This window comes from Acomys minous, assembly GCF_964271855.1.
Source record: "Acomys minous genome assembly, chromosome: 2".
Taxonomy (NCBI): Eukaryota; Metazoa; Chordata; class Mammalia; order Rodentia; family Muridae; genus Acomys; species Acomys minous.
In genome coordinates, this window is record NC_140484.1 from 148364989 (window position 1) to 148392766 (window position 27778).

The 27778-nt window shown below is 43.1% G+C and overlaps 1 protein-coding gene across 5 annotated transcripts; it reads left to right on the top strand.

Moving 5' to 3' along the window:
- Positions 1–26603, top strand: CCP110 (centriolar coiled-coil protein 110). 5 transcript variants are annotated; one of them, XM_084753928.1, is made up of 16 exons: positions 1–228; positions 1668–1767; positions 3235–3390; positions 5650–5778; positions 8913–10542; positions 13516–13643; positions 14326–14491; positions 15032–15171; positions 15560–15676; positions 18829–18930; positions 19160–19276; positions 20076–20149; positions 21170–21232; positions 22029–22088; positions 22571–22656; positions 24782–26603. In XM_084753928.1, exons 2-16 carry the CDS (start codon positions 1747–1749, stop codon positions 24832–24834), a joined length of 3042 nt encoding a protein of 1013 aa, XP_084610054.1. In that variant the 5' UTR covers positions 1–228; positions 1668–1746; the 3' UTR covers positions 24835–26603. The 5 variants fall into 5 exon arrangements, with proteins under 5 accessions (XP_084610054.1, XP_084610052.1, XP_084610055.1 ...); XM_084753926.1 differs by having other exon boundaries at positions 2–228; positions 13513–13643; XM_084753929.1 differs by having other exon boundaries at positions 2–228; positions 3240–3390; positions 13513–13643.
- Positions 26604–27778: the final 1175 nt, after the last annotated feature.

Below are 27778 nucleotides of genomic sequence, written 5' to 3' on the forward strand. Positions count from 1 at the left end.
GCCAAACTGCCACCGGAAGTACCGGCCCTGAGGGGTGGAGTTGAGTCGGTGGTGGCGGCAGCGGTTGCCAGGATCCCGCGTTGCCGCCTGAGAGACCCGTAATATGGCGGGGAGGAGGAGGAGGCGGCGGCGGCGGACCCAGATGCACTCCGTCTGAACAGACGAAGCCATTACTTCTTGAGGAGGCCGGTTCACCGGCAGAGTGGCTGACCAGGCAGTGGGTACCAGGTGTGTGCGAGAGGGCCGGGGTCGTCTTTCTTACGGGTCCAGGCTCGTGGGGGGCTGGGGGTCGGCATTGGTGTCCCGAGAAGGCAGGCGTTCTCGGCCCTGCTTAGCTTCCCTGGCTCACGAGCCCACGCAGGTACCGGGAGGCGGGAGGCGGGAGACGAAGATTGGGCCGGGGGGAGGGGGGGATGCTTGGATGCTGGCTCCGCCCAGAGGAGCATCCTGCGCTGAAGAGTAGGCACAGGACGTGGAGCTTCTGCTTGGTGCAGGAGAGGCTTGGGCTCCTCCCTTGGCGCAGGAGGTGCAGGCGTCCCCCAGGGTGTGCACTGGCCATTTCTGAACGCTGGTTACCACAACCAAAGGCCCTAGGAGCTCTGTTTGCTCCACCTTTGGCACTCTCGGGCATCAGCAGGAGGATAATGAAGCTAGTTTTCTCGAGCACCCTTGATGCCCTTGTTAGGTGGTTCCCACCCTTTTGTTCCTTCCAGCCTAGAGATGGATTTGGAAGGAAGCCCTCGTCCCCTTTTTCATGTTTTCAGGTGACATTTGAGTCTTAGCAAGAAACAAACATTGTCTCTTTTCTCCAGGATGGTGATAAAAACCATCACCATTATCCCTTCCATTAGGAAAGCAGCTCCCACTTATTGATGCTCTCAACGTGTCCTACATACAGTACTCCTGATTGCTGAATGCGCTTTTAGCTCACTAGCTTCTCGTAAAATTGCCTTGAGACAGATGTCCGCTTTATAGATAGCGAGCTGGTGCGAAGGGATGATGCTAGCCTACCACGAATCTACGGCTAGTATGCGCCTAGATAAAAGATCTTTAACTCTCTACTGACTTTATTGGAAGTTTGTGGAAACTTAGTGGTAAGCAGCCGGCAGGAAGCTGTGCTGCCTTTGTGTTTCCCTTCAGTGACATTTCTGGCCGAGTACTGGTTATGAATGAACAGATAGGAGCCATGAGTCTATAGGGCTTGCCAAGAGGCTCACTGGACAAAGGTCAGTCATACTTAGATGTGAATGGAGTAGAAAAGGCATGCCTGGACCTGCTGAGGCTGGTATGCATGGAAGTGGACCATGGACCAGTAATGCCTGATGGTAAAGTATGGGGCAGTAGATTTGTGGTTGGGATCACCTTGTCATCAAGACTCCTTTAAAATAAAACATTGCTCGCAAGTGGTAACCGTGGTGTGAGAAAGGTAGTGCCCTCTTGCACAATCATGGAATTGGGACTCCCTCTCTCTAATGACCACTTTTGCAGTTGAGAGGCACCTACTTCTCTGGGAATACAGTTGTTCCCAAAGCTGCCAACCTCGGAAGTCTCTTAGTCCTGCCTGGCTTGCTTTATGTTGTTTGATCTATTTGCCCTAATTAATTTATTCAGTAATTGTATAAAGTGCCTACCATGTGCTGACACTGTTCTGTGCCTTGGGGATTCAGTGAGCAAGACTGAGGAGATACCTGTTCTTATGGAGCTTCCATTTTGGTGGAAGAAGACACCGAAAACTCACGGAAGTAAATGAGGTCATTTCGGATAGTGGTAAGTGCTACGGAAACTGGGAAACAGCAGGGTACCATGATAGTGATGGAGGCAGGGGAGTTAGGATGGGATGACTGGAGAAGGCGTCTTTGAGGAGGGGACATCTAACCTGAAACTGGTGGGTTAGAGAGGTCCAGTCACGCTCCAAGTCATTTGGTGCTCTCTCCAGTCTCTGTCTTAGCACTGGAATGTGGCTGTCTCATTTGTTGCCCTCTGTAAGTTACTGTCACTGTACCTTTGGAGTGTCTAGGGGTGTGTGTGGACCATTAAGGGAAGCGACTAACTTCCTGCAGCAGTGAGATATCTCTATGATGCTGGTACAAGAAAAGTAAAACTAATGAAGGCCTTTATGCCCTTAATTTTCTCAGACTTTTGAGTTTCTTGCTGTCTGTGCAAATGCAAAGAAATTATATAACATCATTTTTACTCCCTTTAATGGTTCATATAAAGGGTGTGTTTTTTTTAAAAGTAATTTAGCAGAAATGGATTTATTGAGACTTTTTTTTTTACATCTCATGTACTGCAAATTTTGGTTAAGGTATTGTGTTGTGAGTTGTTAAAATGATTGTGTCATAAAGCATTTTGTTGCTTCTTAGTCTTGCTTTTTAAAAAAAAGAAGTGAACATAAGCATCCAAAACAGTCTCAAAACTCAGAACCAGTTGTTTCTTTGAAATTAATCTTGCTTTGCATAAATGGAACAAATAGAAGCACCAGAGTGCAGAGAGGCTTTGTTCGGTGGTTGCAGTAGCTCTGGTTTTCATGATCTAATCAGAACTCTGAGTAAGTTTTCTTCAGTTCTAACTGTACTCTGGGGTTTCCTGGCTCTTCAATATGTGTTTATGGGGGTGGGAAAAATATGAGTTCATATGTTGTATAACTTAAGTCTTCAGAGGCCCAACAGGGCACTGTGTTGCTTATTTCATGGCTGCATGGCCCATATTATGGACTGAATTTCCTAATGGCCTGAAAATGAACATTTATGGGTATTACTGCATTGGGAGTTCTCTTTCCACAGTTGACTAGGTCCCTAGCTTGTTCATGATTATGATAATGTTTCTTTTGTTATTTTCCTTTGCTTACAGGAGCACAATGCTATGTAGCACAGGCAGTCAGCAAATACTTAGCATGTGCTAAAAAGACGGCACTTGCTGGCTCATCCATCTGGTTATCTAGGATTTCCATAGCCTCATAGTTTTCTAGAAATTGTGAAATTACTGGGCCGATTGTTTTCAGTTGCTTAGTGACCTTTCAGGCTTTCAAGCTATAAAATAAGTTAGTACAGAGCCAGTAGATTTTCTGTTTTCCACCTCTGGCTGAGTTGGTTTGTATCCAAGGCATCAAAATGAAGCCTTAAAACGCACAGGCAGAGAATTCCAGGAAGCATTTGAGTAGTCCAGTACTCTTGGGTAATAAATAAGTAAGGTGTTTTGGTCAGCACACTACTAATAGCAGTTTCTTTCTCCTAGTGCAGAGGTGAGAAGATGGAGGAGTATGAGGCCTTCTGTGAGAAAGCACTTGCCCGCGTCCAGGAGGCATCGCTGTCCACAGACAGCTTCCTGCCCGCCCAGGGAGACAGTATCTCACTCATCCGCTTCCATGGGGTGGCTGTGCTTTCTCCACTGGTAAACTTAGTAATTATCTATTATTTGTTAAAGGTTTCTTCATTCTTAAGCATGTACACACATGAGTACAGGTGCCCAAGGAGGCCAGCGAGCCTGGGAGCTGGAGTGAGAGACCACATAGGAGCTTTTTGCTTTGTTTTGTTTTTGTTTTTGGAGACAGAGTTTCTCTGTGTAACAAGAGCCCTGACTGTCCTGTACTCACTTTGTAGGCCTGGCTGGCCCCAAACTCAAAGAGATCCTCCTGCCTCTGCCTTCCGAGTGCTACGATTAAAGGCATGCACCACTATGCCCAGCCATGTAGGAACTTTAAACTGAACTCTGGTCTTCTGGAACACAAGAAGTGTGCCCTTAACTATCTCTCCAGCTCCCTTACTTGTTTTAAAATAACTTAAAATCTAGTAAATGACTAATGCAGCTCACTGAAAAGCAAATGGAAGGTTTATAAACCACTGACAATATGCCTAATGCTTTTTCATAATCAGAGAAATACAATAGAAAATGAGTTAGCAGTTTCTGTCTATTGAATTTGCAATGATCTCATAGAATTTTGTGCTTTTTGTTTTTTGTTTTTGTTTTCCTTGAGACAGGGTTTCTCTGTGTAATAAGAGCTCTGACTGTCCAGGACTTGTTTTGTAGACCAGGCTGGCCTCGAACCCACAGAGATCTGCCTGCCTCTGCCTCTCTGGGATTAAATGTGTGCTCCACCAGGCTTGGCTGGACTTTGTGTCTTTATGTTATGGGGAAAATGAATGTTTAATACACTTTATCAAAAAAGTACGTTTAATTTTTTTGGCAAGCAATTTGGTAGTATTTATTAAAATTTGAGTGTTCATAACTTTTGACACAGCAATTCTATTCAGGAAGAATACCTTACTGATGTGTTCAAATAAACATGTACAAGTTATAATAACATCACTTAAAATAACCAAAGATTTCTGGATATGGTGGCACGCGCCTTTAATCCCAGCACTCAGAGGCAGATATATGAGAGTTTGAGGCCAGCCTCATCTACAAAGTGAGTTCCAGGACATCCAAGGCTATTATATAAAAAAACTATGTCGAAAACAAAAACAAAAAAGGGGCTGGGTGTGGTGGCGCACACCTCTAATCCCAGCACTTAGGAGACAGAGGCAGGCGGATTGCTGTGAGTTTGAGACCAGCCTGGTCTATAAAGTGAGTCCAGGACAGCCAAGGCTATCCAGAAAAACCCTGTCTTGAAAAACCAAAAAAAAGAAAAAAATAGTAAAAATATTGTCAACCTAAATGTCCATTAATAATGGACTAGTTTAGCCATGTCCATTGTATACATTTCATGTACCCATTGAAGTGAATAAGGCAGATCTGAAAGTGCTGTTGTAGACCACATGCTTTCAGAAGCAGCTGGGAACCTTCTGGCCTGCATTGACATCAGTTTGCCACTTTTGCTGGGCAGAACTTGTAGTCCACTCCATTATCTTAAATGGGAATATAGACAGTGAGTACTGACCTCATAGTGCTTTTTGGGAATTAAATGAATACGTGTAAAATGTTTAGGCTAGTCCCTGGATCATAGGTGGCACTCACTATATGTTAACCATTTGCAATTTTAAAAAAGGATGGTATGTTCTCTTTGACTAGAGGTAAGAGACTAGAGGAGAGTGGAGAAGATAGACTAGTTATCATTGACAATTTGATGTTATTTTTTAACTATGTGACCATATTTAAAACCAGAAAGTTAAATAAGTTTTAAATTTATTTTTGTTGTATAAGCATTAAAAGATCAATCTTTTCTGCCAGCGTTTTGTAGTGTGCATTGTAAGCACAGAAAGGTTGGGTAACACAGTGACAACCCATACCCTACTACTCAGGTTCACTCTGAGGTGAACTCTTTGGACATATTCTAAAGGAAGTAGAGAGGTGACATGTGTAGTGACAGGACTCTGAAGTGAGACATCCGAAGTCAGAAACTGTCAGGTGAAGCATTCAGCAGCAGCTCCCAGGGTAATCTTGTCTGTCATTTAAAGAATTTGAGAAGTGAGTACGATAGGTTTCCTTTGAGCCTGATTTTCAGTGGAAAGTAAGCTACATTCAGTGATATGCACAGGTCCAACATGACAGAGCTGGAGTGAAATACATGGGTTACCTCTGTGTAACAGTCACTTGAGGTCCTCAAACCCCAGACACTGCTCAGATGCTTTGTACAGTGTCTCTGGTGTTCTGATCCAAACTTGCCGATTTGATTCTTTTACCACTGAATTGCATGTTTATGATGTCTTACAGCTTACCATTGAGAAGAGAAAGGAAATTCAACAGGAAAAGCAGAAAGCACTTGATGTACAAACAAGAAAGCAGGCCAGTAGGAAAAAAGCCTTACTGACTCGTGTCCAGGAGATTCTTGACAACGTTCAGGTGTGTCATCAAACTCTTTTAGGTTGAAATAAGTAAGCACTGATGACAGCTTTTCAGCACAGCTGACGGACTGCTAAGTGTGCCTTAGTGTCATGTTTGAGTATAATTTGTTGGAGAGAATCCATTTGTTTGTTAGTACTGCCCAGTACTTGAATCAGAGGGGGTCCTTAGACAGTGGCACTATACACTGGGTATAATTGCTTATTGTCTGTCTTGTGACTACAAACTGAATTCTCAGTGTCAGATGATAGAATTGCCCATTGTGGGTAACCCCTGAACTAATGAAACTCTTTAGTAAAGAACCTTCTTCTCTGCTAAAGTAAATAATTGCCTTCAAGTGTGTGTGTGTGAAAGTTTTGCTCTTCAGTATGAAAAATATTCCATCTAGATTAAACAAATAGGCTTTGTTTAATACATATATCTCCAGACTCAAACTGAAATAATTTAAACAACAATATCTACACTTTTGGGAATTATTGTTATTTATATTAACTGAGGTTTATGTAAACAGTTTGTTTAAGGTTTGGATTATTTCATGCTAAAAAGAAAAACCAATGATTTAAGTGGGACAAGTAATTTCTGCCATTCCTAAGACTTTTGATTTTTCATAATTTCCAGGGTTTGTAGTTTGCCTCTGTGACTCCTGCTGGATGGCCAAGGGTAGTGAGCCTTAGGATATTTCCACTAACTACTGCCTTTGTTTCCTTGTGTGGTCGTATGTAGTGTGGATAGTATATTTTTAATTTGCAGATTATAACTACTCTCCATATTGGTTAGTGTACAGTAGTTTATTGACTTACTGGATGTGTCCTATTATTACAAGAATGGCAGTGTTCTGCATCTAATCCATGGGGAGGATCAAATTACTATTAGCTGAGTATACTAATGAAATTACTCTTGAGTCCCAGAACTTTCTGTTTAGAAAAGCATATACAACGTCAACTGTAATGAATTCTGTGTATGGACAGATAGATTGGGGGGGGGTGCTCTTTTATCTTTGAAACCTATGATTCAGTTATATATTTAATTTTTAAAATTTAGTTTGTCTAACCTAAGGCCTATTCTACTGGCATACTAAGAACATAGCTCTTGAGCATCAAAGATGTGAACTATGTAAGGTTTTCTATGGCAGAATGATCTGTCTTGCTTATGCCTGGGCCATGTCCATGGATCCCGAGCATGTGCACTTCTTTGTCACCAAGTGTACGTGCATTGTTTATTGCATAGTACCTGGAGACCATTATGTGTCTTGGGACTTATGAGTGAAACTCAAGTGCCGTATAGTCTAGCAAAACAAAACAAAACAAAACAAAAGCCCGTACAAAACAACCACGGCAGATTTTTAGCACCCAGGATCTAATGAGCTCTCACTTCCCCTGCGTGGTCTCTGAGGTACAGTTATTCTCACCGTGATGTCTCAGTTGTTGACCCACTTGTCTGAAAACATACTCACCCCACAGCTTGCTGTCTTCACCGACTGTCAGTTGATCTAATTAAAGCTTCGTAAGCTGAGTTCTAAGCTGAGACTTTTTAATTTCTAGTAAAATAAACTACATAGATGAACTATTATTTATTCCAGAAATGCCTCATCTTATGGGGAGGGTTGCTTTAAAGCCAAAGCATTTTTTCTCAGCTGGTATACACAAAAAACTGACAGAGAGAAGGACCCTTTGCCAAGTAGAGGCAGGATGGTGGTCTCAGGAACCAAAGCTCCTAAAATACCTTGTTTTGTTTTGCTTTTGAGGCAGGGTCTGACTAGGTAGTTTTGCCTGGCCTTGGACATATAGCAGCTATTTGCCTCTGCCTCTGGAGTTCTGGGATTAAAGGTCCATTTCACCAGACTAACACCTTTAAAGAGTCTATTTTTATGTTCTGCTTCCATGTATGTCTGTACAACATGTGTGTGCCTGCACAGGCCAGAAAAAGGCATTAGATCTAGAACTAAAGTTACAAATGGTGAGCTGTGTTGTGTGTGCTGGGAGCCGAATTTGGTGCCCCTGCTAGAGCAGCAACTATCTCAACTGATGAGTCATCTCTCTAGCCCCTTGTAGGGAGTTTTTTAGGAGATTCTTGAATAAGCATATGGGAGGCGGGAGGGTTATTTTTGCTTAATCAATGTCTTTTTTGTTTGTTTTTTGGTTTTGGTTTTGGTTTTTCGAGACAGGGTTTCTCTGTGTAGCCTTGGCTGTCCTGGACTTGCTTTGTAGACCAGGCTGGCCTCAAACTCACAGCGATCCACCTGCCTCTGCCTCCTAAGTGCTGGGATTAAAGGTGTGTGCCACAACGCCTAGTGCTTTATCAATGTCTTATACAGGTTGTTTTTGTTTTATAAGTACCTATGTAAAGCATTTGCTTACTTAGTGTTTACTGCACATGCCATTATTGTTGGGAGATGACCTGTCTCAGGAGTAGTTGCCGTTATTAAAAATGTATAAACCAAAGGAACTTACACAGACATTGCTTCTGTCCCAGGGTAAACTGTGTGTATTCATATTTATCTCAGAATTGATCTTTTTTTTTTCTTTAAATAAATAGGCTAGGATAATCAATGAATTTCTTTGGTAGTGATTTGATCTTTATACAATCAAGGATATAGAAACTGATGGTTGTGGGTTGTTTGTTTGTTTGTTTTGTCTTTTTGAGACATAGTTTCACTCTGTAGTCCAGGGTAGTCTTGAACTTAAAGCAATTCTCCTGTCTCAGTCTACTGAGTGCTGAGATAACAGGCATGAAACATGCTTTGTGTTCTCAAATATTAGAACTCTAAATCTTCTTTCTGTTTTTATGTAGAAAACAGTGAAATCTAAGGATCTTTTGAGGAGGCGCATGCCTTTAATCCCAGTGCTTGGGTGGCAGAGGCAGGAGGATCTCTTGAGTTCAAGGCTAATCTGGTCTACGTAGAGAGTCTGTTTCAGCCTTGGCAGTCCTGGACTCAATTTGTGGACTAGACTGGCCTCGAACTCAACAGCAATCTGCCTCCCTCTGCCTCCCTGAGTGCTGGGCATGCACCACCACTCTCGGCTCAAGAGCCTGTCTTAAAAACAACACAAACAACTACCACATCAAAGCCCCAAACAAAGGTTTTTTTTTTTTTAATGATGGAAAAATAGTAATTTTTAATTGTCCCTTTCCAGGTTAGAAAAGCACCAAATGCCAGTGCTTTTGACCAATGGGCGACAGAAAACATTTACTCTAATCCAGAAGTCAGAGACTTGAGTGTTCCTGCTACAGGTCCAAACCCTACTGAGCACTGTGCTTCAGTAAAGCTTGAAGAGATGACTGGACTTTTGCCTGTGGATGATGAGGACCCACATGACCCTAACAGGAGGGGCCTGCCTAGAGACTCAGAAGGCTCTGGTTCCCTGAAGTGGTGTGAGAGTCCAGACAGCAGGCAGGCAGAAAATGGAACTGCTCCAAGGCTCTCTGCAGCAAGCTCACAGGAGACGCTCGTTTCTGATGGTCCCCTCTTAGCAAAGGAAAGACAGGGCCCGTCAGGCTTGGCTGATGTCACTCCAGATCCCTACATAATGAGCCTTCAGAATCTAATGAAGAAGTCAAAGGAATATGTGGAAAGAGAGCAATCCAGCAGGAGTCTGAGAAGTAGTGCTAAGAGAAATGTTAATGAAAGTCATTCAGACAAAGAAAGTGATGCTGCTAAAGCTCGTGACTGTGTAAAGGAGAAAGCCCCGCCCATGCCCATAAGCAGGCATTGTGACTCCATCATCCCTGACAAACCAAGCCTTAATAAGTCAAACGTTCTCCTCCAAGGTGCTTCTCAAGCAAGCAGCATGGGCACACCAGTTTCAGCTAGCTTTTCTAAAGTAGACCCACCTGTAGGAACTGGACCGCCCACTGTTCCAGATGCTGAGTCCAATTTTAAAGTTGTTACTGAAAACAAAGTTTTGAAAAGTCTTACAGGTCCGTATGCCAAATTACCTAGTCCAGAGCCAAGTACGAGTCCTACAGTGCATCGAAGGCGGTCCAGGCCATCATCAGCATGTCAGATCCTTATAAACAACCCAGTAAATGCCTGTGAGCTAAGCCCAAAGGGAAAGGAAGAGGCAGTGGATAGAATTGCACCAGCTGCTGCTGAAACAACAAATGAATCTGAAATTGTGCCAAAGTCATCGACTGATTTAACAGGAGTTTCATCAAGCAAGATTTCTGCTACCAAAATTGTATCTGACACCACAAGGGATATGGTTGTAGGTAAGCCAAGTGAGGTCTATCAGGCTTTAGAGACCCAATTAGACAATAAAGTCACTGGTGAGCAATCTGCTATGGAAGGTCCCTTAACGCTTGATGAGATGGGAGTCCAGAAAGTGGACAGTACCTGTATGGCTGTGCCCAGTCTGCATGAACTACATGCCACCAGTCAGTGTGTAACAAGTCAAACCTTGGAAGATATGTGTGGACTCAAGTCAGCCAGTTTGTTAGCAAAAAACTCCTGCAATTTACAAATGGAACTGAATAAATCTTATGATGTGAAGAACCCATCTCCCTTACTTATGCAGACCCAGAATTCCATACAGCAGATGGACACCCCTCCAGTCCCCTGTGGAAATGAACAGTTTTTGGATAACAGTTTTGAAAAAGTTAAGCGGAGACTTGATTTAGATATTGACAGTTTGCAAAAAGAGAATTGTCCTTACATTGTAACAGCTGGAGTGGCTGAGCAGGAGAGGGAACATCTGCCAGAAAGAAGATACCCTAAGGGATCCATCTACATTAACAAGAATAAGATGCTAGGCACTAGCCCCAAAGGTAAGAGAACTTAGAAGTGATTGTGAAATAAATTGTCCTATGTGTGTAAGGGTATTCAGTTTCATTGATCTTACTAGAAAACATAGCACCTGCTCACCGCCCTTTGTTAGAATTTTTTCAAGAAAGGGTTTCTCTGTGTAGCCCTGACTGTCCTGGAACTTGCTTTGGAGACCAGGCTGGCCTCAAACTCAGAGATACGCCTGCCTTTGCCTTCTGAATGCTAGGATTAAAGGCGTGCACCACCACCTCCAGGCTTGTTAGGATTTCTTAACAACTGAATGATGAGGCTTTCATAGACCACTCTTTAGAAAACAGTATTGGTTTCACAAACACTTCACAGGAAACATAATCTTATTCTCGTGAGTTAACCCCTGGCCCTCTGACCTGTGAGGGACTTCTCATATACTTGTCTCTGGTGCAGCTTTACCATCAGACCCATTGGAATGGCATAATGAGGCTCTGGTGGTGACTGCAGCAGCTTATTGGTGAACATGGCTTCATGTTCCTATTGCATCTGGTTTTTTACCATCTTGTTAATACATGTTTTTTGTCTTTATTGTTGCTTTTGTTTATCATGGTTTGTAACTTAAGTAAGTTAAGTTCTTTAAACTTAGGGCAAAAATAAGTTTAGGACAGAATACTTAAAACTACCTTTATATAAAAACAAACATAGAAACAAAGCTGGGCTGTGGTGACACATGTCTTTAATCCCAGTATTTGGGAGGCAGAGGCAGGTGGACTTTGAGTTCAAGGCCAACCTGGTCTACAGAGCAGCCAGAGTTACATAGAGAAACACTGTCTCAAAACAAACAAACAAACAAACAAACAAACCCCACCTTTATAAGAGTCTTAAAACCACTCTGTAGGTGAGTGAGGTAACATAGACATTTAATCCCAGCACTTGGGAGGCAGAGGCAGATGGAGGGAGCTCTGGAAGTTTGAAGTTAGCCTGGTCTGCTTAGCCTGCTATGGCTACCCTGTTTGCAGAAAACCAACAATAAAAATACTCCCCCTCCATCAAAACACAAAAACTGTTTGGTATCTAGGGAACCAACTTGAATTCTCCAAGTAGAGAACCTTGCATGGGTGAAGATTGCCTCAGTGAATGTCAAAAGAAGCCATTTGCCAGGCCAGAATGGTGTGGTTTAGTAAGCATAGGGGATGAGGCTAGTCGTGCAGGTGGCTGGGGGGCTGTGAGAATAAGTAAGGCAGATAGCACAGCGTGGCTGCTCTGCCCACAGCTGTGCCGTTTCATGTTGAGGGTTCCTTGTTAGCCAAATGGACTCTTAACAGCACTGTTGAGCTGAGGGGCTATAGTTTAAAAAAAAAAAATGCACATACAGCCAAGGCTACACAGAGAGACCCTGTCTCAGAAAACCAAAAAAACAAACAACAACAAAAATGCACATGAACAAATGCAACTTGTAGGTGAATAAAATATTTTTAGGGAGCTGGGCATGGTGGTGCATGCCTTTAATCCCAGCACTCAGGAGGCAGAGGCAGAGGCAGGAGGATCTCTGTGAGTTTGAGGCTAGCCTGATCTATAGAGTGAGTCCAGGACAGCCAAGGCTACCCAGAGAAATCCCTTCTCACAAAACAAAATGAAACAACAACAAAATACATGTGTAACAAATGCAAGGAAGACTATAGTAGTAAGATGCTAGCATATCATGCTCGCTAAAATCAGTGGTGACAGACAGGCATGCTGGTGCACATATTTAATCCCAGCACTCTACAGTTCAAGGCCACCCTGGTCTACATAGCAAGTTCCAGGTCACTTAGGAACTTACGTGGTAAGACCTTGTATCAAAAAAATGACTAGGAAAGAGTGCTTTTTCAGTAGATCCATAAATATGTACTTACTATATTGTGTAATGCTAACTCAATATTTCAGAATGTTTCTCGAAGTTAGCCTGCATAATCACAATGATTCCCCCCCCCCCTTTGGTGTTTTGAGATAGGGTTTCACTGTGTAGCTTTGACTGTCCTGGACTTGCTTTGTAGACCAGACTGGCCGTGAACTCACAGACATCCTCCTGTCTCTGCCTCTTTGAGTGCTGGGATTACAGGTATGTGCCACCATACCTGGCTTCTTCTTCTTCCTCTTCCTCTTCCTCCTTTTCTTCCTCCTCCTCCTTTTCCTCCTCTTCCTCTTCCTCCTCCTCCTCTTCCTCTTCTTCATCATCATTATTATTATTTTGTAACTAAAATCTAGAGTTTTAAGGTCTCTAAACTAATAAAAGTTGTTTTTTTAAAAAAAGATTTATTATGTATACAGTGCTCTGGCTGCATGTATACCTGAAGGCCAGAAGAGGGCATCAGATCACATTATAGATGGTTGTGAGCCACCATGTGGTTGCTGGGAATTGAACTCAGGACCTCTGGAGGAGCAGTCAGTGCTCTTAACCTCTGAGCCATCTCTCTAGCCCTGATAAAAGTTTATAACCATCCAAATGACTTTTTCTTAAAAATAAAACAAGAGGGGCTAGAGAGATGTCTCAACAGTTACGAGCACTGAGAAAGACAGAAGAGTGCCTAAGGAGATCAGAGGACATCCTGTTAGAGCTACAGGCAGATGTGGGCTATCTGACGAGGGTGCTGAGAGCTTAATCCAGGGCCTCTGGATGAGCAGTGAGTGTTCTTAACCTCTGATGTCCTCAGCCCTGAGGACCACATCTTAAAGCTAGTCAGGCTTGGGAGAGTCTTGATGAGACATGCTGGCTTGGCTCCAGCGGTCCATCAGGAGAGCCGTTGACTGGGAAGGTGAGCAGGTGCAATCATGTTCTTGTTCAGTAGTGTGAAAGAAGGGCAGAGGCCAGTGAGGTGGCTCACAGTGCTGAGGTGCGGATGCCTGGCTTATATGTGAGGACTACCCTCTGGTCCGAAGCAAGCGCAAGCTGATGGCAGAAAATAGGAGCTGGTAGCCTGTCCATGAGTTTGCTCCATTTAAGAGCACATGTTTCTTTTCAGAAGGCCAGGAAATACTAAAAAGCAAGATGTTAGCTTTTGAAGAAATTCGGAAGAGACTAGAGGAGCAGCATGCCCAGCAGTTATCCCTCCTCATAGCTGAGCAGGAGAGGGAGCAGGAGCGACTGCAGAAGGTGAGGCACTGAGACTGGATGGGCTCAGGAGTAAAAGTGGGGGGGGGGGGTGCGCGTGCACACACACATGCTGGCAGTTTCCCTCTGCGTATCTTACTCTAAGGTGGTCATTGATCTTGATGTGTGGACAGTATTTTGTGGTCAGAATGTGAAGTCTAACATTTAGGTCCTTACCTAAAACCACTGAGTCATTTGTGAAAGAGTACCTTATTGAGTCCTTTTTTTCCCCCCCAAGACAGTTTCTCTGTGTAGCCTTGGCCGTCCTGGACTCGCTTTGTAGATCAGGCTGGCCTCGAACTCACAGTGATCCACCTGCCTCTATCTCCCAAGGCTGGGATTGCAGGTGTGCGTCACCACGCCCAGCCCTTATTTGAATCCTTAATCTAGAATTCCTAATATTTTAGTAATAGATGCTGAATTTACATTTTTCAAGAACAATATCATAAAGATACTTGTTTTGTGATTATTATAGTCATATCCCATTTTAAATTCAACTTTAAAAAAACCTACCATTTTAAAAAGTGAAATCAGCGAAACAAGTTGTCATAATTTGAGGGAGGAAAACCTGGGATAAACAACTATGTTCTCTTCATTACACATACTTTTGGGATGAGCCTTCAGTGACAGTATTTGAGGTATTATTAAAGGACCTAGCATGCTGGGATACATGGTCATTTTGCAGGAGATAGAAGAGCAGGAGAAGATGCTGAAAGAGAAGGCGGGGACGGCGCTGGGTGTCCATGACTTGAACAGTGCGCTGGAGCTGGAGTGGAGAAAAAGAAGCGATTCTGCTTTGCTAGAAACGATGCTGTCCCAAGTGGACTCACTCCAGACTTCAAACAACTCTGGTAGATTTTTAAGACTTGTTTTCCGCTTGAAAGTTACTGTGTAGTAAGCTGTTTTAACCATACCTTCCTTCTAGTAATTTAACGCCCATTCCCCCCTGTTTGCCAGCTGCTTAGCAGCCATGGAAAGTGACATGATACCGGATCTAAGACCGCAGAGCAGGTGCTCATGAGAAGAGTCACCTTAACAGAGAGAACAGGCAGCTGGGCCCAGAGCCTGCCTGCTCATTCATGCAGCAGGTGACATGCTCAAGTGACAACAGCTGGTTATCTCCCGAGTGATCTGGAATTACCTCTAATTCCCCAGTAGTAGTTAAGAGCTTTCAATAGCATCAATTATACTGAGAGTCTGTTTGTCTTGAAAAGCTCTATCTGGCACAGACGCTGAATGTCCATGGATATTTTATTTCTGCATTTGGGTCAGTTTCTGAGGTAGTTGTTCTTCACCGAGTGTCGTGTTTGTTACAGCATTTTAGGTATTCTGATGATGTGATATCCAGTATAATGCCGTAGATCACTATAGAGTCTATACTGTTCCTCTAGGTTTCACAAATTCTGCCCTGCAATACAGCTTTGGCTCTGCAAGTGAAGCACCGTTCTACCTCTGGGGATCACTGACCGGTGGCGTGACCAAACTCTCAGTAACAAGGCCTTTTGGAAGGGCCCAAACTAAGTGGTCTCAGGTGGGCAACCTTGATATGTGTCCATCAATTATCTTACATGTTTGTTTATTGGGGGACGCACACGTCACAGTATAAGGAACAGGACACCTGTCAGAGTTAGTTCTCCCCGTCCATCTTGTGTGTCTTAGGGCCTGGTGGCTGGTGACTTTACTTGCCAGGCATCTCACCAAACCAGTTTATCTTTTTAAAGAGCTATGCCATTTTAGGTTGTATTCTGAATATCAATTTATTATTTTTTTGCCATGCACTAAGAAGCTTAGCTTTTGGCACAGATGAAATTACAGGAGCAAATGTCTAGGAAAGAATTTTAGCTGGTGGAGATAGATTAAGAGTCATAATTGGCTATGGTACTAGGATTCTTAAAGCATTGTGTATAATTTCTTTCTAGGTTTTTAGTCCAGAAATACAAGCAAAATTTAACAAAATAACTGCTGTGGCAAAGGGATTTCTTACTCGTAAGCTTATGCAAACAGACAAACTGAAGCAGCTCCGACAGACTGTAAAGGTAAGATCACTGAAACTCCGTGTTCATCACTTCGCTTCAGCCTTCTGACAGCTGAGCTCAGAACTCAGATCAAACTTTGTTACTGTAATTCAGTTGATTTCTTAAATCTGATTACTTAGATTTTTTTTCTAGATTATTGCTCCCCCCATAAAGATAGTTGTGTGGAATGCCCATTTCCAGGCATGGCATGGTTGTTGCACTTCTTTTTATTTACGTGTGTGTGTGTGCGCGCGCTCGCGCGCGTGTGCATGTGTATGTCCACAGGCACCCTGATCATAACTTTCCACTTACTATACCTTAAGACAGGGTCTTTCACTGAGCCTACAGCTGACCTGGGAGCCAGCAAGTTGAGACAGTGTCCTGTCTCTGCCTATCCTAGCACTAGTTACAGACCACACGATCACACCTAAGGGTGCTGGAGCTTTGAACTGAGGCTCATATCCTTGCACAGGGGGTGTTCTTACCTTCTGAGCCATCCCCTAGCCCCTACTGCACTCTTGGGCTTGCAGTTGTGGTTATGGACACAAAATGTGTGTAAGATTAGCCCCACCAGTACCCTGTCATGAAGATGGGAGGTGCTTGTGAAGCCACACCTCTCTTTGCCGATTTATACAGTTAAGGGTTGATGGGTGATGGAGGGGCATTTTCTTCCTGGTGCAGCCACTAGTAAAGTGCCCATGCTCTTGTAGCAACCCTAGTAAAACTCACTGGGCCATAAAAAAAATAAAATAAAATAAAAAATAAAAATAAAAGTAGGAGAGGAGCTAATGAAGAAAGGGAGGGGTTGGTAGGAGGGGGAGAGACCATGAGGGTGACAAGGATGTGAATATAGTAAAAAGAAATTTTGAGCATGTATGAAAGTGTCATAATAAAACCCAAAATATTTATAATTAATATATTGAAGATGGCTCAGTGGGCAAAGGTGTATGCTACCAAGACTTAACAACCTGAGTTTGATCCCCAGCACCTACATGGAAAAAGAGAACCAGCTTCCCCCAAGTTGTCCCCTGACTTTTGCATATGAACTGTGGCAGACCCTCTGTATGAACGAACACACACACACACTAAAATGTAATTAAAAAGCAAAACAAAAACACCCAAAAGCACTTTTTTTTTGGGGGGGGGCGGATTTTGAGACAGAGTTTCTCTCTGTAGCCCTGACTGTCCTGGAACTTATCTGCCTCCCAAGTGGCCCCACATTTTTTTTTAAAAAGAGACTTAGAGATGGTTATCAGTTAAGAGCTGTTGTTGTTTATTTTAACTGGTAGGGCCTAATAATGTTTATTAGCAGGCATATATATTATTATTATTATGTCAGTATAACCTGCTAGCAGCCCATCAAGACACAGACACCTGTTGTATTTTAAAATAGCCTTAGTTAACCTGGGGCAGGGCAGACATTAATCCTCTAAACTACTTCCCATAGTGGGGCAGGTATAATATACCTGCCCCAATCCCATGCGATCTGCTTCTAATAATTTCTATTAAGATACCTCCCATTCATAATCCTATATACTTGTTAATGCTCTTCATCTGGGCCAAATCCTCTATCCACGCTGGCCATGTGTTTCTCTTTAATCTAACCCATGGCGGCCTTCTTCCCCAGTCTCTTTTTTTTCTCACAATTCTCTGTCTCCCCAAGCCTGAGAACCTTAGCCACACCTATCCCATTTGCCCTGCCCAGGGGATGGCCTTTTATTGGTTAAAAGGTGGGTCACAGAGACAGCAAGCAGGAATTAGCATCAAAATACATCAGATCAACCTCCAACAAAGAGCACTGGCCCTTTTTTTCCAGAGAACTGGGGTTCACTTCCCAGCATCCACATGGTGGGTCATAACTGCCTGTAACTCCCATTCCAAGAGCTCTAATGCTCTCTTTTGGGCATCATGGGCACACATGTGGTGCACTTGACATATAAAGTAAATCTATTTTGAAGAAGGAACAAGAGCAATCTAATATAGAAGCACTAGGTTTATGTGTTAAGTTAGCACAAAGATAAATGCATTTTTACCATTTCAAATGCTTGAGAACTTTCTCCCAGTTTCACTTGTTCTGTTACAGAAAACTAATCTGAGAGGTGGGAAAACAAACCTCCACCCCTACAGCAGGCTGAACCCAGACAAGGGACCACAAAGTTAGTCCTAGCACTGCGCCAGTGGCAGGGCGTGTGGCTGCCATCTGCCAAGAGGCTCATGGAGATGCCTGAGTTAGTAAATTTAGGTCTTGGATTAATAGGAGACTTCTATGTTGTCCCTATGGGAACTAATAGGGATGGGGATCCCCATGACGTCTTGGGCATTTTAGGGCTGAGGGTGTCCTTGGGCCCTCAGCAGACATTTCTTAGCTCTTCTCTGTCTCATTTCCATCTAGTCCCTCCTGTGTCCTCCTGTGTAGTTCAGCACACCAGCCTCTGCCTCATGGAACACAGTGAAGGCAAAGTTGGCAGGCCTGCCTGGGGGCCTGGGGACAGAAAGCTTTTTTGTGTGTGATAAACTACAGATACCTTGTGATCTTGTCACCTTTTGAATCAAGGATATTGTCTCTTCTGCTGGTGACAACTTGAAGGAGCTGGTATGAGCGAGTTTTAGAAAAGGACTTTAGTCACCCACTCTTGAGTGGGCGAAGCCAGTCTCTTACACAAAGTATTTATTTTTGGAACAAGGTCTCATTCTAGCCCAAGCTGGCCCCAAACTCACGGCAGTCCGCCTGCTTCTGCATCTCAAGTGTTGAGTCACAGACAGGGCCAGCATTCCCAGCCTGAGCGGTGCTCAGCAGCACAGGCCACCTCTCTCATCCCGGCATGCTCATACTGCCCAGCAACTGCCACTTATCTGCCCCATCCCACCCCAGAATCATAGTGAGCCCTCTGCCGAGCCCTGGGCTGTGCTGTGCTGTGCTGGCTGCATCCCTCTGCTCTACAGTGTGGTTCGGCTTTTTGATAAAATGTGAAACCTTCTTGAACAGCAAAGCTTCAATGTTGGCAGTCCCTCTGCCATTCTGGGCAGGAGGAGGCAGGGAAACATGGTCAGGGGCTGTGGCTGCTTGATGATGTTTATCAGTAATAGTTTTGTGTTGGTAGTAATTTTTGATAAAGAACATAAAAGGAAACTTCCTTCAGAACTGCTTACGAAGGAGCATCTCTTTCTTTCAGGACACGATGGAATTCATGCGAAGCTTTCAGTCAGAAGCCCCACTGAAGAGAGGTGTTGTCTCAGCCCAAGACGCTTCCCTTCAGGAACGAGTCTTAGCTCAGGTAAACGCTGCTGCCCTGGAGGGCTCCAGGGAACTGGTCAGCTCCTGACTGGAGGCCCAGGGCTGGAAATGCATTTCTCTCTTCTTTAAACAGGGAAAAAAGGTTTCAGTGAAAACTCCTGTACCCTCTCATTCCAAATGAAAGAAGTGCATGCTGTATATATTACCGCGTTACTAAAGTCTAGCCTCATTGTTTGTGTGTTGACATTATTTTCTTCTTTCACACCTAGTTGCGAGCTGCCCTGTATGGTATTCATGACATCTTCTTCGTCATGGATGCAGCTGAGAGAATGTCAATCCTCCATCATGATCGAGAAGCCCGAAAGGAGAAACTGCTGCGGCAAATGGTATGTGTTGCCCTGGGCCTTTCTGACGGAGAGGCTTTTCTGAGCTTGGGTGATGGAGGCTCCATGTCATTGCCGACAGCTCTGAAGTGAGATGACCTCAGGATTCCCGGCCACTGAGCTGTGCAGTGAGCTCTGTGGGAACCCCTCAGTGAAAGAACCCTAGACTGCATTGGGTTTGGAGGCTGAAACCTGGCATGTTTTGTTCTGGTTGCTCATAGGAAACCGTCAGCCGCTCCTGAGTGAGTGTTATCATCACTTTCATGTAGATTTTGTCATTTTTGAAATCTGAAAACTGGTTCCAAATTTACTCAAAACATTTCATATCGGGAGTGCTGGCTGGCAATCACACACAAAAGTGTAAATAAAGGTAGTGATTTTAACAGTGTTTAAAGTCAGATTACTTAAAGACATTAGCTAAGTGTCTGGCTGTGTTAGCACGCACCTTTAATCCCAGCAATCAGGAAGCAGAGGCCAGACTGTTGACATAGTGAGCCTCAGGACAGCCATGGCTCCATAGAGAGATTTTGTCTCAAAAAACAAAACAAAACAAAGTTACTGACTTTTTTGTTTATTTATTTGTTTTTGTTCTTTAAGACGGAGTTTCTCTGTGTAGCTCTAGCTAGCCTAGGACTCACTTTGTAGACCAGGCTGGCCTTGAACTCACAGAAATCTGCCTGCCTCTGCCTCCTGAATGCTGGGATTATAGGCATGTGCCACCACCGCCCACCTCTGGATCATCTTCTATTTTAACGCAGTGCTGTTGGTACTAGTCAGCCTCATGTTCCTTTTGTACTTGAAGGATAAAATGAAAAGTCCACGAGTGACACTTTCAGTGGCAACACAGAAGTCTCTTGACAGGAAGAAGTTCATGAAGTAAGTTCTGTTTGTCACTTTATTATCACCAGTTAATTTTAGTTATTAGCTGGTCCATTTATGTCCCAGTAAGAAATAAGCAGGGGCTGGAGAGGTGGCTCAGTGGTAAGAGCCCTGGCTGCTTTTGCTGAGGTCCAGGGTTTTGTTCCCAGCACCCACTTGGTTGTTCACAACCTGCAAACTCCAGTCCCCAGGGATATATGTCCTTTTCTGGTCTCCATAGATTCTGCATGTACATTTTACACTTAATGGAGTTTAGGCAAAATTCTCATATGCGTAAAGTAAAAAACCAGTTAAACTTAGAAAGAAGTAACAATTTGCTTTTCTGTAGTTGAGCTGATAGAAATCCCTTTCTCCCTCTTTTTTCAAAAACAGGCTCTCGTCATGTAGCCTTGGCTGGCCTGGAACATATGATGTAGCCTAAATTGTCATTAATGGTGTCTACCACCGTGCTGGGGAGAAATCCCCCTTTTGATACAGAGGTCCGTTAAAATCAGTGGTAAAAAGCTGTTTTGTCACTTGATTATACATTATTAACAATTAGCTTGTTTGACTGTTAGCCAGTCCTTATATTTAAAATTATTTCACCATTTAAATATATTCCCCACTGATATCTGAAACATATCCTGGGGCAAAAGCTCAAGTCTCAAGTTATATAGTCTAGTAACTTATCATTTAGAAACAATTTTATTTTATTTTTTAACATGTATGAGTGTTTTGCTAGCATGTAGGTTTGTTCACTTATGTGTCCACAGAAGCCAGAGAGGGTGCTGCATCCCCTGGAACTGGAGTTACAGACAGTTGTTATTATCATGTGCGCTCTGGGAACCTGGGAAAAGCAGCCAGGGCTCTTAATATCTCATCCATCTCTAGCTCCTAAAACCTTTTTCTTGATGTTAATTTTTACTATGCTCAGCACAAGCCTTTAGCAGGCTCCTCACTTCTCAATGCCCGTCTGTCATTTATAAGCCTGCTCCCTCTCTTCTCAAATACCTTGTCGTTAACTTTCTATCACGGCAGAGTTGCTGAAATGGGAATGCCAAACAAGAAGTTTCTGCTTAAGCAAAACCCTTCAGAAACAAGGTGAGACATCACTTATCTCAGTGAGAGAGTTTTTTTGTTTTAAAGAAAATTTTATACTGGAAGCTTGCTTTTTTAAAAATACTTTGCTTGGGCTGGAGTAATGGCATAGAGTTAAGAAGAGCACTGGCTGCTCTTTTAGAGGTCCTGAGTTCAGTTCCCAGTATCCACGTGGTAGCTCACAACCATCTATAATGTAATCTAATGGCCTCTTCTGGCATGCAGGCAGAGTCCTGAATACACAATAAATAAATCTTAAAAACAAAAACAAAAACTTTGCTCTGCGTCAGTAGGACACTCCTGCTGACTGGAGGAGCTGAGTGAGGCTCAGGGCTCATATTAATGTCTGGTCCTGTGCTGGCCACATGTGGGTCAGGTCGGAGGTTCCTGGCACTGTTTGTAGGACAGGCCATTTCTAGCAGAAATTTCAGACAATGGGGAATCTTTGGTACTTGTTTAAAAATTTTAGGATGCTGAGTTAGCACATACAACTTGTTTCCCCCACTTGTAAGATGAATGTTTTGTCTCATGTTTGAGAAGCTGGCATTCGTAAAGCATGTCAGTAAATTCTGTAAAGCACAGGGATTGTGTGTGTTGGACATTGCTTTCCTGATGAACCCCTGAGGTCTGGTGAGCACAGTGCAAGTCCCATACTAATATGCTTTGGTCAGTTAGCTTTGCCTTGTGATAGCACAAATGGCCTCTAACCTTGCCGTTGTCACCTTTCGCCAACCAAAAGAAAGTTGGGAAAAATGGAATTTGTCTTTTGGAATTAATTTTGCATTTAATTTGTCAACAGAGTCCTTCAGCCAAACCAAGGACAGAATGCACCTGTTCATAGGCTGCTTAGTAGACAAGGGTAAGAATTCCACACACATGGGGATTGAAAACGTTCAAGCCAAGACCAGTTTTGAGACAGAAAAACAATTGTATTGTTCTCTTCAGTGCCACATGTGCTGTGTGTGCTCTACTGTGTAACGACAGCAGGCTCTGGTTTTGTGTGCAGAAAGCCTCTGCTGCACTGCTTTGTAGTGTGTCTTAGTGGTCATCTGATGTTGGCATGCTATTACTTTTCATTTCATACCATTTTCGCATTATATGTTTTAATATATGCTTATTCGTCAAGTACTTTAGCCTCACCCAATGATTCTCCAGCCAAGTGTGAAGGAGCTGGTCTCTTGCTGAGAAACAGTGCAGCTCTCCTGATCGCAGCGTGTGCGTGTGGGACTTGAGTTCTTCTCAGGCTTACTTACGCTTTGAGTAGTCGATGCTGTTCGGATGTTTTCTCTGAAGTGCAGACCTTCATGCAAGTGACTTATCAACTTTTTTATATTCAATTAGAACCCCTAAGACCTCAGTGAAGGGGGTGGTGCAAAGTAGACAGAAGCCTTCACAGAGCAGAGTGCCTAGCCGAGCGCCTGTGTCAGGTGTGTAGCAATGACTCCTGGAGCCCATTCAGCAAGGGGCGCGCAGTCTGCCCGTGCCCAGGCTTCATGGTGGGACATGCAGTCTTCCTCGCCACCATAACGTTGTCATATCCACAGACATTGTTATTGGGGACCTTTGTCTTAATGTATTTAGTGGCAGCCAGGAAATCTATGAGTTAGGCTGTCTTAATGACTAGTTATTTTTATGGAAACACGGTTTTTAATTTGGAAAGTTTTGTAGAATTATCTAGGCTTGCACAGCAGCACCTTTTGTAGCCGAGTGGACATGATGATCTCATGTCTCTGGGGTCTGTTCAGCCCCATGGCATTGTCTGCATAAGCAAGGGCCACAGTGAATATGCCAGGTGTGAGGGGGTCCCAAGCTTCCCTCTGTCAGAAGCCAGTCTCGTAAATTTAGCATTATTCATGGAGGAAACTGAAACCTGTTTTAAAATTCAGTTTATGGTGGCAAGAAAGACCGATTCAGTCTTGAGCTAATCCAAAACTCTTACCAAATGCTTTAATATTTGTTGGTGTTTCGGTTAAGACATTTTGATTATGCTCACTGGATTGTGCAGCCCACTAGACACTTTACAGTGCTGTGCTCTGACTGCTGCCTTTTGACATGCACAGACAGCTTGACTCAGTTCTAATCTCCCCACTAATAAACACTTAGGCAATGCTTATAGCTACATCAGTGAGTGGTTTCCTCCACATCACATGAGAAGAAGCAGTATTACACAAAGTGATTTTGTTACTGTTACTGTCGCTTTTCATGTTATCACCAGTTGTTCACATAGACTCCAAGAGGGAACGAGTGTCACAGGAACCTAGCACACTTACGAGATAAGCTTTTGAATCACCGAGTGACGTCCCTGGAGCTGGTCGGAGAGCCCGCTTGCTTTAGAGTCAGTCAGTTTTGTAAGAACTCAGACCAAACAGCAGCGCTGTTGCTGTGACATTATGTGAAGTGTTAGGATGTTTTCCGTTCCTCTCAGGTTAGTGTTACACACTGCGCTCTTAGGCGGCTGGAAAATCGTTCAGAGTAAGTATTGCTTTGCCCAGTAGCATCAGTCACCACTGTGACTACTCTCCATGTTTTTTTCTCATGCATTTCATCTCCATGATTTGTCACTCTGAGTCTCTAAGCAAGGAAGTATGCGCTCGTTCCACCAAGGGGCTGGCACTATAAGGGATGAGCTGTGTAACAAAGCTCAGCTTTTAAAGCTATTGAAGTTTAACTGTACTGCAATGTAGCTAGTAATATAAATATAATCAACATTTACATTCTTTATGTTTTTAAACAAGTAAAATGTCTTGTTTCTGTAAAATTGTATTAATATATGAGAAATGAAAGTTCAGAATTCTCAGTTCTGAACTTTTACATAAGTGGAGAACTTGGCATACTGGCTAAAATGCTAATTATGAACCCATCACTGCTCTTTAAAAGAATTACTTTATCCTGGCTGATTTCTAATATTGGGTTATGTTTTAAATAAAATTTTTGGTCTACATAGGCATTAAGTTCTTTATTACTAATTGGTTCATAAAAAACATTTGTTTCTATATGAGGGAATCTCACTTTATATATAGCTTTGATATATGATCTTCCTGGCACAGCCTCCCTACCGATGAGTGCAGCTACTGCACCCAGCTCCAGACCTTTGCTTTTGTTAAGGTTGGATATCATTTTCTTAGGCTGACGTTGGATTTTCAAGTGCCTAAGGATGCTGCACAACATTTGAAATCGTAGTTTCTACAAATTAGATTTCAGTCTCTGAGCCTATGCTTAAAGTGTATTTCCTCATGGGCATTGTGTGTGAGAGTGGCTGTACAGTGGATCTGGAAACCACTGACCAAAGTGGAGTAGGAACTGGCAAACAAACCGAGAGAGCAAGATGAGGTCATCTGGGTTCTCCGAGTTTGCAGTTGTAGCTGTGTTAGCCAAGGCAGCTGATGGCCAGTGTGCTGGGTTTACTGTCCTTAAAATGAGAGTGACAAGTATCTGCCTCAGAATTAAGCTTAACAACATATATTGCTTAGCCCTATGCCTGGCAACTTACTAAATTATATCACAGAAAATGTCTAACCTTGAGGAATAATAATATTTTTGCTCTATTTTTAGGAGCATATGCAGGAAAAATCCAAAGAAAGCGGCCAAATGTTGCGACAATTTAAGAAGACAGCATTCCCTGGGATGAATCAGGAAAGAGGGTGTACTGTTACCCACGGTCCATTCCCTGGCCAGGGCTTTTGACGTAGCCCTGGACTCAGTGTATGCAGGCGAAGGGACAGCAAGGCCTGAGCCCTTGGATGTTTAGTCTGGTCAGTTTGGAGATGTCCTGCCTCATTTTCCTACTGATGCTAGCTTAGGTGAAAATGATTAGCATTTAGTAATTGCCTTGCTTCTGCACTTATTATATAACAAACTGTGTGCCCAGAGGCCTACAGTTACCCTTTTTATAAACATAAGAAGACATTTGAACGTATTTTTACGAAGTATTGAACTGATACCCCCAATTGTAAATTAGCCCTAACACCTAAATTTCATTCATGACTATATAATGATTGCTGAATTTGATAGACAACTAGAAACTGTTCTATTCAAAGGGAAATTATTGCAGAAATACATGTTTTGTGATTTTAGACACCCAGAATCTGGTATCTGCTGACTTGCGGTATAACTTCATAGGATGAAACATTTGCTTTGCTAAATCCCAAATAAAAAGTGACTGGGGATTATGGTTTTGGGTAGAAGAACACATTCCCGTGGACCGGCAGTTTTACAGAAGTGGAAGGCTTCATGGATGTTACTATTAGGTATAGGTAAACTAGATTATAAGCACTTTCTTGGAAGGTGGGAAGTTCTGAGAAGACAGCACAATTTTCATGAATATAGCACCTGAGAATGCACTGTGAAAATAGGGGGCAGCAGAGTGCATGCAGTTAATTGTGTTTAGTCTGTGTTGTTTATTTCCCCATAGTTGTCCTTTTTAGCATGCTCTAATTAGGAGAGAATAAAGGGCTATTTAATAAGAAATGTGGATTTCAGGTAGCATAGAAGTACTGTCTAGTTTAAAATCTGCAGTAAAGGTACTGAGACTTACGGCTTTTGTGGCTAACTTACTCATTAACTGTATCAACCAACAATGTACCAAGAAAGCATGATTTTATGAAAGAGAATGTCACTTATCCTAAATTCCAAAAAGGGCTTTGTAGTTCTCACATAACATTGAAAATGTGTATATTTGATCCTTATAACTTGAATTTTAAAGATAGTAGTATTTTGAAGATGCAGCCTATATATTCTTAGTAAACTTTTTAAGAATATGGAGATAAAGATTGTTTTTCTGATCTTCCATCTGAGATTTGACTTTTATACCCAGCCACAGTTACAAAATAAAAACCCACTCTGGGTATTAACTAGATTTTCTTTTGAGACTTAACCATTTATTGAATGAAAAAGGCCCAGGTTACAGATTTTTTACTTATAGGAAAGGTTTACCACAGTGTTACCTTTCAAATACCCTCATTCTCAGGACACCACTTGCTTGTATCATTGTGGACTCTTCGTAAGGAAGAGGAGCTTAAAGTTCGTGCATATCAATATGAATTAGCTAAAGTAAAATGTGTTTTGGGAAGTTGCAACTACTTTTAGATTAAGGATGAAAAACTGGAGTGTGTTTTTAATTTCAAGGTAAACGTTTGTGTGTCAAAAAAAAAAAAAGTTTGTGTGTCTTACATTTGAATGTTCAGTTTTCTCTTAGAAAAGTGCCAGAGACTGTTTTGTGCTTTTGAAGAAGTTTTATTTATATGCATTATTTTTATTGTTATTTTTACTTTGACTGGAATGTCTGTTAATGTGACTTGTATTTATTTTTATACTTTGATTTTCACACTTTTGCTTCTAGGTAAAAGGCAAAATAAACTTTTCATCCTAAAGGAAATCTTGTTGCATATTTTTATTTTTAACCAAGGGGACTGATTTTTAACCACTGGGGAATGAAGAACATGCGGCCAAAACAGCATTAAAGATGATCGCGTCTTCCACCCGAAGTCCCAGGATAGGCTCACCCCATTATTTAACAGGTAGCCTGTCCTGCTGCTGCATTTGAATAATGTCTTTGCGTCTTAGAAGCTAGAGACCTGCCAAGAGCTATGGAGAGCCAGTGCAGGGAGGGAATGTGCAAGTAGACTCAGTGACGCCTTTGCGGTTCACATTGGGAGCTCTGCTATTCCCCCTCAGAGTGGTGTCACCTCTTGCTGAGATGTTGCATTTGGTCATCTGCAGTGCTCACACACCTCTGATCACTAGCTCATGTTCTCTTCCTGTGCTGGGAATCGCTGATGCAATGCATTTAATTTCAAGAACGAAGGGCTGTTCATCAGAGGTCACTGTCCCATGAGCAACTCCAGTCTGTGCTCAACTCCCCATGAAAAGCAACAGTTATAAAAATGGGCAGGGCTGCTGCTGTAGGAAGACGTTTGTCTAGTGTCTTAGGGTGTGCACTGCTGTGATGAAACACCATGACCAAAAATCACGGTGGGGAGGAAGGGTGGACTCTGCTCATACTTCCATACCCCTTGTTCCACATCCAGGAAGTCAGGACAGGAACCCAGAGGCAGGAGCTAATGCAGAGCCCATGAACCCTGAGTGCCTTGTCCCCATGGCTTGCTCAGCCTGCTTTCTTTTTTTTTTTTTTTTTTTTTTTTTGGTTTTTTGAGGCAGGGTTTCTCTGTGTAGCCTTGGCTGTCCTGGACTCGCTTTGTAGACCAGGCTGGCCTCGAACTCACAGCGATCCGCCCGCCTCTGCCTCCCGAGTGCTGGGATTAAAGGCGTGCGCCACCATGCCCGGCTTCAGCCTGCTTTCTTAAAGAACCCAGGACCACCAGCCCAGGGATGTAGAGCCACCCACAATGGGATGGACCCTATCCCATCAATCACTAAAAATATGCCCACAGGCTGGGTGTGGTGGCACATACCCGTGTTTAATCCCAGCACTCAGGAGGTAGAGGCAGGTGGATCACTTAATTCGAGGCTAGCCTGGCCTACAAAGTGAGTCCAGGACAGCCAGGGCTCTTGTTACACAGAGAGACCCTGTCTCGGAAAAAACCAAGAACA